Source organism: Schistocerca americana, chromosome 2 (assembly GCF_021461395.2).
Source record: "Schistocerca americana isolate TAMUIC-IGC-003095 chromosome 2, iqSchAmer2.1, whole genome shotgun sequence".
Classification (NCBI taxonomy): Eukaryota; Metazoa; Arthropoda; class Insecta; order Orthoptera; family Acrididae; genus Schistocerca; species Schistocerca americana.
The window spans coordinates 795,926,310-795,942,759 of NC_060120.1; the positions used below are offsets into that span (position 1 = coordinate 795,926,310).

The following is a 16,450-nucleotide window of genomic DNA, read 5'->3' on the forward strand; positions in this document are numbered from 1 at the left end:
GCACTGAATAATTATTTTTGTAAGAAAATGATCCTATCAAACACAGGTACAAATTTCTTGACAGCTGCTTTGATAACAGAGTATACTATGAACCCTTCCCCATTGAAATGATATGGATGATTGTTGCCTGCATTATACACTCAAAAACCATTAATGTTACAATTTCCCAAATTATACCATTACATCTAACTGATCCAAGGATGTCAACTTTCAGTCTTTCCAACTCTCTGATGGCACTGTGAATCTTCCCACTTTGAAATAAGCTGTGGACTTTTCTAGCTCCTATTCTTCTCGTGACTGGCCCTGAGGTTCTTAGCATCCCTTGCCCATTGGAATGCTGATGGGGATTGTGGGCCTTGGCTTTAAATTTTCCAGACACACTAAAGTTCTTTTTTTCTGAGGAATAAGCATGAATTGGTTTCCCACTGTCTTCCTCACGTAGTATTGAGACAACTTAGGGCACTATGGCTGTACTCTGAAATGTATGTCACAACACCAGACCAGCTGATATCTTGACTGGCACCAATGTACACTAATAGCAAAGCTGCTGCTCTCCACCACTAAGCTGCTGCCTTCCACCATTATGGATTCCGGTGGGATTTCCTCTACTGAGGAATGATATCCCTGAAGATAAGATTAGTGAATGAAAATGAAGGGCACCCTCAGATCTCGCATACTAATACTATCAGGGTCAAGAAAGCTACAGTTGGCCAAAAGAGACTGTTAGGAAATATAAGGGTCCATGTGGTTGCTGCCCATATACTCCCAAGAAGGGAGCTCCTTAGAGGGGACTACTCTTTGTCTGGTTACTCTCCTAGTGACAAGACTGGCATGGATGATCCAACCATGAGCATAGCTCCAACCAACATAGCTCTGTGGACCATTGAGACACACAAATCCTTTAACATTCTAATTATCTGAGAAACACACTACTTTTAATTTGATTGAAATACTATATAGTTTTCCAAACAACACAGCATTTTGTTCTGTATCAAATGAGTTGCCTTCATGCAGTGGTTGTGTAGACTTAGCCACTTAACTATAAATATATTTTTATCAATCAAAACCAGGACCCTTTTGTTGATATTACAATTTTAGTAAAGTTACAATTACTCTTGACAGGATGAAGACCTACACTTTTGTAAATTTGTTCAGCCTAACTATAGAGTAAATCAACTCATTATATTATAAGTTTGCTTACTGCATGTTTTCTGTAATTTTCAGATGGAGAGTAACAAGAAGCAGATTAATACCCACATTCACAGTTGATGAAATGAAACAAATGTATCATCTCCTAAACGAAATTGCCATAGATTTTGTGTCTTCATTTGAGACAAGTGTTTTAGCAGGTATTAAAAACCTTTGATAGTAGCTAAACAGTAAACTAATCTTTCAGTTTTTTTGCTGGAAATAACAGTTACACAGCTACACACGTTTATTTATGTATTTATTTGCTCACAGATAGTTTCAGGATCACAGCACCATTCTCAAACACACATTTGCCTTTAACTGTGGAAACTGTTATTTCCAAGAACAATTACTTTAACAACTATGGACCCACACATAAAACTCTTCCTTATAATATAAAGGAGTAAATCATGAATTATTTAATCAAAATGTAATGTAAAAATTAATACATATAATTTTCATGACAGATGAGATGCATCATCTTACAAGCTATCAAAACTACTGGAGCAGGACTGACAAGCATGAAAATTTAAAATATGTTTAAATCTCTAGCCTTCAGAATTTATTCCTTCATTAGTTAATCAAACATTACCAGATGCTAGCAAGGGCATGGATATTTCTTTGACGGATTCTGCGAAACCCACTAGCTGCACATGTGTGTTAGTGGAGGCACGACCTGCGGGCTTTAACTCACACTTCTTGGAACTGGTGAATCCTTCATGTCAGGTGGACACACATATATGGATCAGTGTGACAGGCAAAATAAGAAAGTACATAAGTTTTCAGGTGACAGCAAATGTTAGTTGCTACAAGTATAGCGGAGGAATGGACCAATTATCACAATGAAAAGCTACAATTGTAAAGTGAAATACCTTGTTTGTGGGAATTGGCCTGTTGCAAAAATCCACTCATGTTTGACCAGCTATTGGGTTAAAGAAAGTAAAATTGTTAAGGAACAGGAAATAATATTGCCATATTATTATTTATTGATTAATAAATTCTGAAAACTAGAGATTAAACATTATTTTTTAAAAAACAAGGTTCATTATTGTTTATTGTTTCTTTTAATTCAGGAAAAGTGCACCTTTATAGATAATTAATATATCAGCAAAAATAATGAATATTCATTTTTGGAAGTATAAAGTAACTAGATAGATACGAAATTTATTAACCAGGTGGCAGCAGGAGAACATACACATACAAACATTAATGAAACTGGATGGCTTCCAGTGTCACAGGCACCTTCTTCTGCCAGAAGGGTTGAAGGGGAAGAAAGAGGGATGAAGAAATGGACTGATGAGGTTTAGGAAATATGGAAAGCTGGGAAAAGTCGCCCTGCACTCCGGTCATGTGAAACTTACTGGCCGGAATGAGGAGAAAAGACTGATTGCTGGCTAGATTTTAGATTTGGAAACCTGAGAGCTTAGACAGGGTAATAAGCAAGACAGAGATTACTAACAAAGCACTGTATAAGAGTTAATAAGAGTGAAAATCTAAGTGTGTTGTATATGTTATGAGTGGAGGGAGGGGAGGGGGGAATAGACAGATTATAAAATAACAGAAAATGAAAAGCAAATGAAGAAAGGAATAATTACTGAGAAGAAATGGAGAGACTGATGAAATTAACATAAATTAAGGCCAGGTGAGTAGCGAGAACCTAGGACATGTAATATCAGTTTCCACCTGCAGAGTTCTGAGAAGCTAGTGTCTGGGGGAAGAATCCAAATGGTATATGTGGTAAAAAAGGCACTAAGGTCATGACTGTCATGTTGTAAAGCATGCTCTACAACAGGATATTGTGTGTTGCCAGTGTACCACTCTGTCTATGTCCATTCATTGTGACTGATAACTTGATGGTAGTCATACAAATGTAAAAGGCTGAACACTGTTTACATAACAACTGGTAGACAACATGTGTCATTTCACAGATGGCTCTCCCTTTGATAGTGTATGTTTTGCCTGTTACAGGACTGTATAGGTGATAGTAGAAGGGTTCATGAGGCACGTCTTACAGTGGAGATAGTCACAAGGATAGGACCCATAGGGTAGGGAACTGGGTGCAGAAGAGGTGGGGGTTGATGGAGGGGGCAACAGAAAGCTATTCTATGTGTGGTGGGCAAAATGTCAGGCAGAATGGAACTCACTTTAGGGCATGATTTTAGTAAGTCAAAGTGGTCTTTTTTCATTATTTTCGTACATCTTTTTTGTACATTTTTCGGATATTTTTCCTTGCTTGTCTTCCTTTTTCCTCTCCTTTTTCTCCCTTCTGCTTCATTTTTGCAGCTCCCACCATCTCTAATACTCCAAACCCTCTCCTCTCTTAGTTTGATGAATCCCATCACATATTATATTCAGTCCTTTAGAAAACATGTTTATCACTGGGAGTTACCTTCAAAGGCCTAACATTGAATGTCTCTGTTTCTGTATGTAATCCTACTCTATACCAGCCCCTCTTACTGTTTCAAATATAGCAGTCTCCTGCACTTACCCAGCTAAACTGTGACCTATATGCCTTATCTGCTAATTAACACTCCACCACACTTCTCTCCTTCTACAAAATCCTGCAGTTATGTATCACTCACATTTCTTTCGATGGTATCATCTGTGAAGGCACTTCAAACTGCAACAACCAGCCAGACTTCACCTTAAAAAGCTATTCCACCTTCTGATGAACTACCTCAACAGTGGTGTTTCCCCTTCCCATCCCTCTCCAGCTTACAAGACAGCCACACCATTAAGTGCTACTCCTCTCCTAAAGACCGAGCTTGGCCAACCTTCTAAACATCCCCCACCCTATACCACTACCCCCCAGAGCAATGACAACTCATGATCACAAGAAACAGCCTCATCAGAGTAGTGTTCTCAACCTCTAATCTAAAGCACTATGCCCTCCCAAATTATCTGTATTATCCAAGGGTCTCACTTTTGGCCCTAAACCTGCATTTAACCATGCTGCTTTGATGAAGAACCTACTTTCCTTCACACATATTGTCACCTGGAAATATCATTTTGAAACCAAATCCCAAAATGTTACCAACAGCAAATCAGACATTGAACCAGGCCTTGAAAGTTCTGATCGTGATCCAAATTTGATCCACCACCACTATCTCAAAATCACCTCTCAAAGCCTTCCAAGAATTCCTAATATCAAGCATCTTTTTTTGTTTCGTGAAGTGCAAAATTTTACATATCTGAACATTTAGAGCAAGTTGCCAATCTCTGCACCATGTTGAAATCTTATCAAAAACTGACTGAACATTTATGCAGCTTATCTCAGATAGTACATCATTGTAGATAACTACAAAAGGCCTGATTTTACTATTAATATTGTCTCAAGGTCATCAATATAAAACATGAACAGCAAGGGTCCTAACACAACTAAAGTTACTTCTACATCTGATGACGATTCTCCATCCAAGATAAAACTCTGTGTCCTCCCTACCAAAAATTCCTCAATCCAGTCACAAATTTCAATTGATACCCCATATGATTGTATTTTGACAATAAGCACAGGTGCAGTACTGAGTCAAATGCTTTTCAGAAATCAACAGACACAGCGTCTACCTAGCTTCATTGATCCAAAGTTTTCAGTATGTCATGCAAGAAAAGTGTGAGATGGGTTTCACATTTAAATGAGAAGAAGAGGGGGAAAAAAGTTCACATGTTAGTTCCAGTGTACAGATCCAGTTACAGAGAAAGTAAAGGCACATATGTTTCAGATATCTAAAAGATGGAATAGAATTTTTAAAATCACTGAGAGCTGTTCTTCCGAAATACAGAGATCTGACTCCAAATTGATTAGTGTGTGGTTCAGGTTTCTTCAAAGAACTTTGTACAAAAATGGAAATGTTTATCATCAGCCTCAAACAAGTTGAAATTCCAGGACAAAAAGCGAGTCTCTAAAAGTCAGAGTTGTCCCCAGTTTCCTTGTTTACTGTCACATCTATTTAAAATATTACACAAAAGAAAATTTGCCAGTAAAACACTTGCATAAAGCCCAGGATATTGTAAACCAGAAAAAGTTGTGATCTGTGCAGAAGTTTCAGCAAAAACAACACAGAATTGTAAGAAACTGGAAATTGTGTGATTATGTGATAAACTGAGAACAGAGATTGCCAAAATAAATCTAATGCAAAAGCAGCTCACAGATTAAAAACATAAGATGACTGTATGAGACCTTCTACAATCTATATCATTCTAAACTCAGTAAGAATCATAGTTGACACCGAGTGAGGTGGCACATGTGGTTGGCACCCTGGACTCGCATTCGGGAGGACGACGGTTCAAACCCGCATCAGGCCATTCTGATTTAGGTTGTCCGTGATTTCCCCAAATTGCTTTAAGCAAATGCCAGGATGGTTCCTTTGAAAGGGCACAGCTGACTTCCTTCCCCATCCTTCCCTAATCTGCTGGGACTGATGATCTCACTGTTTAGTCCCCTCCCCCCAAATCAACCAATCATAGTTGGCACAATATGAAGGAAATGGTAATGATAAGTAAAGAAGTCTGCAGTATGATAACATGTTTACTTTTGACGCCCTACTTTTAAAAACTAAGTAGCCAAAAGGATGTAGGTATTGTTTGTAGCATGGACTGTTGCCACTTTCTTAGCAAACAACTCAGAAATTTATTGAACTGTTTCAAATAGACGTACATAATTAATACGCATTCAGTGGAAGCAACTGGGAATTATTACAAAATGAAAATAAATGCATAGGCATGCTGATTTTTCATGAAAATAAGATCCAAGAAAAACTGCAGTTTAGTTATAGCTGGCTGATAGTTGATGATTTTGTTAATTTAGGGAAATATTCTACAGACAATTGTAAGAGTAAGCTTTCAAATCTTGCTCTTCTGCTCCACAGCACGATTCAACTTTTGCAGTGTATGTAAGTCACAACACTACTTCAGGTGACATTGTGTCACAGACACTGATTCAAGTGATTATCCAACTTGAGCAAGCCAGAACAAGAATTATTGCATTCACTTCTGATGACAATCAACCAAATAAAAAGGTCTGGTGGTGTCTATGAATTGGTGACATAAAAAAATAACATGTTCTATACCAAATCCAATTGACAAAATCACTACTTCAGGCGACATTGTGTCACAGACACTGATTCAAGTGATTATCCAACTTGAGCAAGCCAGAACAAGAATTATTGCATTCACTTCTGATGACAATCAATCAAATAAAAAGGTCTGGTGGTGTCTATGAATTGGTGGCATAAAAAAATAACATGTTCTATACCAAATCCAATTGACAAAATCAGAAGAATGTGGATGTTTTCAGACACAAATTCATGTAAAAAAGTGTGTAAGAAATAATTTTTGTGATAAAATAAATGTACATCTTAATGACAAGTGTATCATTTATAACTTTATCGACAAACTGATCACAAGGGTAATTGCCCTGAATTCAAGAAAAGTGAAAGTTTGCCACAATTTAACTTGAACTCAGTTGCATCCGGCACCACTTCAATTAAAGAACGTATATCAGCTCTGCATTGGTCAGTAGCTCAGTAGCCAACAGCACAATATTCTTGAGGGAAAAATGAGCTACAAGAAATTAAACTGATTACTCATTACACAAAGTCCTCAAAAAATGTCAAAGTATGCCTGGAAACTAATTTAAACTATCTGGCATCTGATGTTCACTGAGGTATGTTAATTAAATCCACTTGTTTTTAATTTCATTGCATAACATCCTGTTTGTGAATAGTGCTTCATGTGTTGCAATTGCTGCAATAAGTTGTGCTTCCTTGGGTCACAAGTGGAGCAACTGACATCTCACAGTGGAAGTGGTCAACTAGAGGAGTCAGAACACTTTCTCTTCTACTCAGTATGCACCTACCAACAAACAACATACTTGCATTTTGACAGATGCCATCCCTGCCATGTGAAGCATTCCGTTTCATACAGCCTTGACGTTTGAGGCAAACATTCTCATCTCAGCCTTCACTGGAAATAACTACCCCACCAGGCTAGCTCAGTAGCAGATTTCATGGACCACCACATCCAATCCTGATACTGCTGATCCCTCCATTAAATAACTTAGGAGTACTCTCTTGTCACACCATATTATTCTGGTCTTGAATGTACTAATCAGCTGCTTCGACAAGACTATGACTTCCTAAAATCATGTCCTGAAATGAAGTCCATTCTGCCTACCACACCTAGAATAGCTTTGTGTTGCCAACCCATATCCCCCCCGCCCCCCCCATCCACCCACCCATCCACCCAGTCTCCACAATGTCCTGGTCATATTGTACACTCCTTCTGCACCCATTTCCCTACCCTATTGCTCTTACCCCTGTCACTGCCCCCCCCCCCCCCCTGTAAGACTTGCCTTACACACCCTTGTACCACCTCCTATATCATTCCTGTAACTGACAAAACATATACTATCAAAGAGAGATGATGATGTTTGGTTTGGTTTGGTTTGTGGGGCGCTCAACTGCACAGTTATCAGCACCTGTAGAGATTCCCAACCTTTGCTCAGTCCAGTCTTGCCACTTTCATGAATGATGATGAAATGATGAGGACAACACAAACACCCAGTCATCTCAAGGCAGTTTAAAATCCCTGACCCCATCGGGAATTGAACCCGGGACCCTGTGCTTGGGAAACGAGAACACGACCTCAAGACCATGAGCTGAGAGCCACCTGTGAAATGACACATGTTGTGTACCAGTTCATAGTATGAAGGCTTTCACAACTGGATGACATATCTTCTGGTAAACCTTCTGGGATGTAAGGTCGTGGTCTATGAAACTCTTCAGCTCCTAATGTTTCGTCCAGAGCTGCGCTGGACATCTCCAGAGGGGTATTTCTCTTCCGGTGAGTCTTGCCGACTGACAGGTCGGACGTCTGAGAGCGACTTATATATCGTATAAAGTGGGCGTGACGAGAGTTACACGTGACATGCAGAGATAATCTTTGTCAGAGATAAAACTTAATTATCGATCGTAATCTCGTCACGGATAAAACTGTCTAGCAATTCTGTAGTGCTACTGTCCAAATATCACTAAGTTTCATGGTCTCTTCTTTCCGATTAAAATTATCCCATAGGGATAATTTTCCCATAGGGATAATTTTAATTGGAAAGAAGAGACCATGAAACTTAGTGATATTTGGACAGTTTTATCCGTGACGAGATTACAATCGATAGTTAAGTTTTATCTCTGACAAAGATTATCTCTGCATATCACGTGTAACTCTGGTCACGCCCACTTTCTACGATATATAAGTCGCTCTCAGACGTCCGACCCATCAGTCGGCAAGACTCACTGGAAGAGAAATACCCCTCTGAAGGAGCTGAAGAGTTTCATGGACCACGACCTTACATCCCGGAAGGTTTACCAGAAGTTGTGTACCAGTTGTTATGTGAACAATGTTTGGACTTTTACATTGGTATGGCTACCACCAAGTTTATTAGTCAGAATGACTGGACATAGGCAGATGGTGTACTCTGGGAATACACAATATCCTATTGTAGAGAATGCTCTACAACATGACAGTCATGACTTTAGTGCCTGTTTTACCACTCGTGCCTTCTAGATTCTTCCCCCAGACACTAACTTCTCAGAACTCTGCAGGTAGGAGCTGGCATTATATGTCCTAGGTTATGACCACCAGTCATGCCTTAATTTATGTTAATTTATTAAGTCTTCATTTTTTCTCAGTAATTATTCCTTTGTTCACTCCCTTTTTATTTTCTATACCTTTTATTTTCTAACCTGTCTATTCTCTCCCCCCCCCCCACCCCCACCCCCCACCCCCCACCCCCCACCAGTCACAAATACAATATACTTAGCTTTCTGCTCTTATTAACTCTAGTATGATATTTCATCAACAATCTCTATCTTGCATATTACCCTATCTTCCACCTCTAAGCTCCCAGGCTTTCAGATATCTAAGTTCTCACATTTTCAAATCTCATCTGCTGCAGTCATTCTCATCCCATCCAGAAAGTCCCCTCCTGACCCAGGGTTCAGGCTCTCTTTCCCAAACTCTCCACTTTTTCTAAACCTCAGCAGTCCTTTTTCTTCATCTCTCTTCCTTCCTCTTCAGCCCTTGTAGCAGAAGAAGGGGCTACTGTCTCCAAAAGCTTGCAAATTTACTAAACCTTTTTATGTGTGCGTTATCCTGTGGCCACTTAGTGAGAAGATTTTTTATCTATTCTGTTACATTAATATTTTATTATTTAAATAGCAATTAATAAATTAACAATAATAAGTGTTGTCAAAAGTTAATTGTAGTTACAGAGTGCTGCCAGCTTCCTAACAGTTATAAATTACCTAACATTATTGTTTCTGTGACTAGTGCACAAGGTGTGTCCAGAAAATTATGTAGTTATTTTTTTCTGGAGCTCCAAAGTCATGGTTCATACGCAATTATGTCTTAAATAATTTTTGCTATGGATATGATTGCACTATTTTTCACGCAGAATTTGTAGTCAAGATAATACTTTTTTACTCTGGAATATGCAAGTCAGTGAATCTGAATGCAACAGCAGTTTGGAAATTTTGAAATAGATCATTTTCAAACCTCTGTGATAATATTAAAAAAGGAGCAATGGGGAAACTGTGGGTGGTCAAGAGACAACCCAATCAGTAAATTCTTCCAGGGAAAAAGTGCACAGCAGAATCTGGACTGATGTCAGAGGAATTACTGTTGTGATATAATTATTCAATGTTGGATGCGCCAGGAATGTGTCCATGACCAAGAGAGAGTGCCCTGTAAAAAATTTAATTAAAAAGGTTGTCATTTTTGTGTTATGGAATATCAAGGTGAAAAACTGCTACTTTCTCATGAACATATTTTTTGTCTATCAGACATTCTTGGTTATTAAAAAGACAATTGATAAATATGTCACAACTTTATCATGCAAAGAGGGGCTTATAAATAGACAGTGATGTTTTCTCTCCTTGCTACTGTTGCTATTTTATGTGTACATGTTTCTCTTATATCCAAACTGGCACTAATTCCTAATGTTGTAAATCTCAGGAAAGCCTGTGAAGGTGCAAGAAACATTGACAGAACATACAGCACATAAACTTTCCAAGTGTATATTTGGAGCCCAGGGTAATACACAGAATGTTCCACAATCCATTTTGAATTCTCACCTTTTTGATGACAGAAGACCTTCTGTCATCCAAGGAATAAAATATGCTGCCACTTTTGTCATGCCTTTTATTATGAAGCCTTTTGAAAGCAGTGATGGGGATACAGGATTTGAATCAGAATTGGGTAAAACCATTGCAGACAATTTTTCAAATCGTGAAAAACATGGTTTAACACAAGATGTCTTCTTGGAGCTTCTGATCCAGATAAAAAATAAGAGACATGTTTCTAATGTGAATGAGCCAACTAGGAGAAGGAAGCAAACTGAAAGCTACTCAAGGAATTCCAGTAAGTAGACTTTGATCTAAAAACCTGTCATATTGGACTTCTACAAACTGTTAATTTATTTTATAAGTGACTTGTGTTCTTTATACTTCCTGCCCTCTTTAATATCTGTGAAACCATTCTCATGACACTGAATGCTTTGTAATTTTAATGATAACTGTAGAAATGTGTAACACACAATAAAAACACACTCATAATGCAAAGGATACAAAATTACACTAACATTTCTGTAAATTGTAACACCAAGAATGATACGAGGTTTGGAACTTAAATAGTGGCAACTATTTATTCACAACCGATACAAAAGAGTTACATGTTTGCACCTGTTACTGTTCTTCAAAGTAGTCACCAGCATTGTGTAGAACCCATTGCCAGCAATGTGGAAGGCATAGTATACTGTTAACTGAGCCTGTTCTGTTGATGGTACGAATGGAGCTGTCTACCGCCTGTCGAATCTCTGTAACAGTTCTGAAATGAATGCCATGAAATTCCTTCATCTTCAGAATTAAATCAAAGTCACAAGGACGTAAGTCTGGGGATGGTACAGTACTTCCCAGTCCCATCGACCGAAAAGAGCTGCCACAGCTAGCGCTGTATGTGCGCATGCAATGTCGTGCAAAATGATGGGTGGGTTACACAGGAAGTGTCACTGCTTCTTTCGCAAAGCTGGCCACACGTGGTGCTCCAAAAACAAACAGTAATACTGTGCATTGACAGTCTGCTGTGGAGGAACGTAATGCGTTAGGATAACACCATCACAGTCATACATGAGAATCACCATAACTTTAGACCGCTCCATTCACAGCATCAACAGAACAGGCTCAGCTAATGGTTCACTATGCCTTCTGCATCACTGGCAATGGGTTCTACACAATCCTGGTGACTACTTTGAAGGACAGTAACAGGTGCAAACATGTAACTCTTTTGTATCGGTTGTGAATAAATAGTTGCCACTACATAAGTTACAACCCCTGTAAATGTGACTCAAATTAATGTTACACCACAGATTAAATAGGACATACTTGACAGTATACAACTGGGTAGGATTATGGAACTGTATAAGCATTCTTCAGTCTGTAGAATATTTCTGATGTATTGACAGTCCTCAATAAGCAGGAGTCAATATCACACATACTTCCAGCTGACATTCCAAACTGCCACAAGTACTATCCATTCACTATGCTGTCTAATAATGCTGGCTACTACACAGAGGTCACCTTATAATTATTTAATCCATATGTGATCCATCCTTGCAGAATAGGTGGAAGTCTGTATCATACAAAAACATAACATTTTTGCCACACAGTGTTCCTGTGTGGGTTTCCTGAGTTTATTGCAGTCTGAGACAATGGTGGCTTCAGGACAGAGGGAGCTGATCAGATCGTATCCATGCCATCAGCCGATCCCTCCGAGAATAATGTCAAATTACTCAAGCATCCAGCTCCAGCTTCAGTAGCTCTACACTATTTGCAATACTCTGGTTTGAAGCCAACTCTAAGGGTGATAAACTGTACACTTTGTTATAGTCATACAAATAAGAAGGCAGTCGTCTGGTCACATTGTGTGGTCCAGTACCCACTTGTCACAATGTAAACCTCTTTTCCTTCCACTGGTTCCATACACACAACATCGTAGCAGCAGCAATTCCTTTATAAGACAGCTATCAAACCATTTCCCAGAGTTCAGTATCTCTACACATTCAGGACTCATCTACATGCTGACATTTCAACCTCTGACTTCTAAAAAGTTATATCAACATTGGCTTTCACAATTTATTTTTGACAGCTCTTCACTGGATGGGCTTGGTGTAATACTGACCTACTCAGTCAACTGAGTAGATGCTGCTGAGTACATTCCATTTCTCTGCTATCTTCCTACCTTGCTGCATGACCTACAAGTTAGTATTTATTTAGAGTGTTGTTTCAGGGTGTTGAAGTTTTCACAAATATTTTTGTATATGCACAAAATTTAAAATACGTTGAAAATTTGGAACAGACTAAATAATTTCAAAATTAAAAATAGATTCTCCAGAAAGGGAATTCTGTTGATTAATACTGATAACACCGTGGTTTTGTTGATTTTTGTGCAACTATAATTTGAGAGTTGTTGTTTTAAATGTAATTGTGAGCTATGTATGAACTCCGAGAGGTTGTGATAAAAATGAACAGAAGTGAAACAACTGCCATTGGCACATAAAAATTAGTAAGACATTTATTCATTTTACAATGCTGTTGGACTGCGCAGTTTAACATGACAATAAAAACATAATCAAACATTCACAGTTCCACTCATGCAAACAAATTACTTACAATCTAGTATGAAAAGCATTCATATGTTGTGTATAATGGTCTTTTATACATTTATACCTTCTATCAACTGAGTGATAATGTCATAAATAATGTTTCAATTGTCATTCCCTTCTCATCACAGGCACTGCATACACCACGCACACTTCATCCACACTTTCATCTGGCCCGAGGACCATTACATTCTTCAGGCTTCCATGGGTCCCTTTGAAAAACTGTCAGCAATGCTCCTTAATGAAGGAGGCATTGATCTCAGGAAGATGAAAGGAGATTAGTATTATCCTTCACTGATATTAGGAAACAATTTTCTAGTATGTGCAGTATACTTTGAAAGTATATTGTGGAAAACAAAGGTTTTCTACTGTTTATTTATATTGCACTTTTACTAAATCCTCCTTTGTACTATCAGCATTAACATTTACTTTATGGTTGGTACATTATTTAAGAGGTATAAGCAAACTGCCCTTGCTTTCAACAAGTTTTTGTTTTTCCTTGATCATGTTACTTGATTCCCTAGAAGGATATACTTTTCTGAGTGATTTTTTTTTTAGTGCATATGTAAGATATGCCAAGCCTGACTATGCAGTGTTAGAATTTCCAACTCGTTTAGTACAACCCATATTATTGTTCATGAGGGAACAATATGCTGATGATACTCATTTTGTTAGTAGCTTGACACTCATTTCATTTAAGCTAGTAGTGAACTTATGCTTGTTACATAATCTGTAGAATTGTCCTATACAGGATTGTTTCCTCTGTCTAAGATAAAATTCATGTTGTTTGGTTTTTGTATTTTAATTGTTGGCCTATTGCATTTGGACGTATTGTAGATGTTGCTGAGGAATCCACATTCTTTCTCTATTGGATATTTTGATGTTTTGTCTATGATTATAACATTCCTGTCATTGGGAAGAAGAAATGTCTCTATATGTAACACTGTATGGAACATTTAGAGCAAGCTGCCATTTAGCACACAAAATAGAAATTTTGTCTAAATATCTTGTATCCTCCCACAGTCACTCAACAATGACCCATTTTTGTGCACCCCAGCGTCACCAGCAAACAGCTGTAGGTTGCTTCTCACCCTGTCTGTCAGATCATTTATCTGTATAGAGAATAACTGTGGTCCTGTCACACTTCCCTGAGGCACTCCCAGTGTCACCCTTATCTCCAATGAACACTCACTGACAAGGGAAATGTACTATGTTCTATTACATCAGAACTCTTTGAGCCTCCTGCATATCTGGGAACATATTCTGTATGCTCATACATATGTTGACAGTCTGCAGTGGGGCATCATTTCAAATGCTTTCTGAAAATTTTAAGAATATGAAGTCTGCATATTGCCCTTCATCCATGATTTGCAGGGCATCTTAATGGATAGTTGAGTTTCACAGGAATGATGCTTTCTCCTGCCCCAGCAAACTATAATGAACTGGTGCAAAAAGAAGAGCCAGTTCTTTCATGTAACCTCCATAGAATTCCATGGGTATCACATTCAGACCAGACGTCTTTCTGCTTTTGAGCAACTTCAGGTGATTTTCTATTTCCATGATCATTTAACTCAAAAGTTGCCATTTTGGCATTTGTGTTATGACTGAAAGGAGGAGTGGTATTACGATTTACTGCAGGGAAACAATTTAATAAGACTGAATTCAACATTTTGCCTTTCTATCTGTTATCTTCCATTTCAGTGCCAGCATGGTCATTGAGTGTATGATCCCAATCTGCTTACTGATTTTATATAAGATCAGTATGTTTGAGGAGTTTTGATCAGATTCACAGGCAAAATTTTTTGTTTGAATTCACTGAATCCTTCTCACATTGCTCTCTTTATACTCATTTTGGTTTTGTCCAGCTTTTGCCAACAAGGTTTTTACTTCACCGAAATCTATAATGAAGCTCTATTGGCTTTCATGGCAGGTTTCTAACATGGCTACTTAGCCACAGTGGGTATTTCCCATCGCTTACAATCCTGACCAACTCAATATGGCAGGTCTAATCAAAAAATGGGAACACATGTTGGGATATCAACACTTAAATTATAGATTGCTACTCACCATAAAGAGGACACACTAATTTGCAGACAGGCACAATGAAAAGACTGTCACACATTTAGCTTTCTGTCAAAGTCTTCTTCAGAAAAAAAGCCACACATACACATATATATACATATACATTTGTTCACACAAGCAATCACACCTCAAGCACACCTGACTGCCATCTCCGGCAGCATAGACCCGAATCCAACTAACATGTGGAACAAAAGCAGCAATCTGAAGGTGGCAGCAAGGGGAAGGGATAGCAGGGTATGGGAGAGAAGAGTACATGCAGGCATTAGATGGAGGCATGACAAGATGTACAGTAACCTAATATTACCACACCCTTCAACCAACAGTTTCCACCCCCTCTATCCTACCACCTCCTCCCTAGTCATGTGAATGAACGTGTATTTCCTTTTCTGAAGAAGGCTTTGGCCAAAAGCCAAACATATAACAGTCTTTTCCTTGTGCCTGTCTGCAAATCAGTGTTTCATCTTTACAGTGAGTAGCAATGTATCCTGTTTCTCACATGTAGGTACAAGGCATATTGCACAACATTTTCGAATCGTATCATTTTGTGCTCCAGAGGTGAATATTTGATACTGACTGCTCTGTAGTTTGTTTCCTGTCACTCTTGCTACGTAACATATTTTCACACTGTTCTTAACAATCCTTGTCATACCTTTAGTCATTGATGCTCCAACTGTCTTATAGTCATGGATTCCTTCCTCTAAAAGTTCAAGTCTGGTAGTTACTAGGAGGTCTAATACATTTTCCTTGCAATCAGTTCCCCAATTTCACTGGTGGACATTAAAACCGCAACACCCTGTAGACACCATACAATAAATGTCAAATTGAAATGAAAGGTACAAGTGTGCAATGCAAATGGTTGGCATTTCAGAGCAACTTCATGAAGTAAGAGTATCACCATCTATATTCTTTTTATAAGAACTGGAAGCAGGAGTGGATCCATGTGTCTGCCACTGCAAGTCCCAGTTCTGCATATAGTATCAAGATGAACATATCCATGTGCGAAGGCTCCAAGAAGAAAGCACATTGCCAGATTGCATTTGTTATTGTCATACAGCCCCAGCACCTGGTGTGATGGTTTAGTGTACCATTGGGTACCAACACGCCTACCTTTGTTCCATGTGTGCCTTATGTTACAGGTCCTGTTTGCTATATAGTCTTGATCTGCCTCAATAGAGACAGTGTATGATTGTTTCCTGGAACAGCTCATTCTCCAGGTTCTTGTGCACTGAAGGAAGGAAGACAGGATGGAAGACTGGGTTTAAAATTCTGTTGAAATCAGAGTTGTTAAAGATTGAGCACAAAGTCGGATTGTGCCAAGTATGGAGACAGAAATCGGGCCCGCCCTTTCAAAGGAACCATCCTGGCATTTGCCTGGAGCAATTTAGGGAAATCATGGAAAACCTAAATCTGGATGATTGGACAGATTTGAGTCATCGTCCTCCTGAATGCAAGTTTAGTGTGCTAACCACT

At 38.6% G+C, this 16,450-nt stretch overlaps 1 protein-coding gene across 1 annotated transcript in view; it reads left to right on the plus strand.

Moving 5' to 3' along the window:
• The window catches only part of LOC124596142 (cytochrome P450 6j1-like), a 134,642-nt gene that overhangs the window by 93,461 nt on the left and 24,731 nt on the right, over positions 1-16,450 (plus strand). Inside the window, exons 3-4 of the mRNA XM_047135162.1 lie at positions 1,225-1,349; positions 10,198-10,602. Of these exons, the coding sequence (XP_046991118.1) occupies positions 1,225-1,349; positions 10,198-10,602 (530 nt within the window). The remainder of the gene's footprint in view (positions 1-1,224; positions 1,350-10,197; positions 10,603-16,450) is intronic.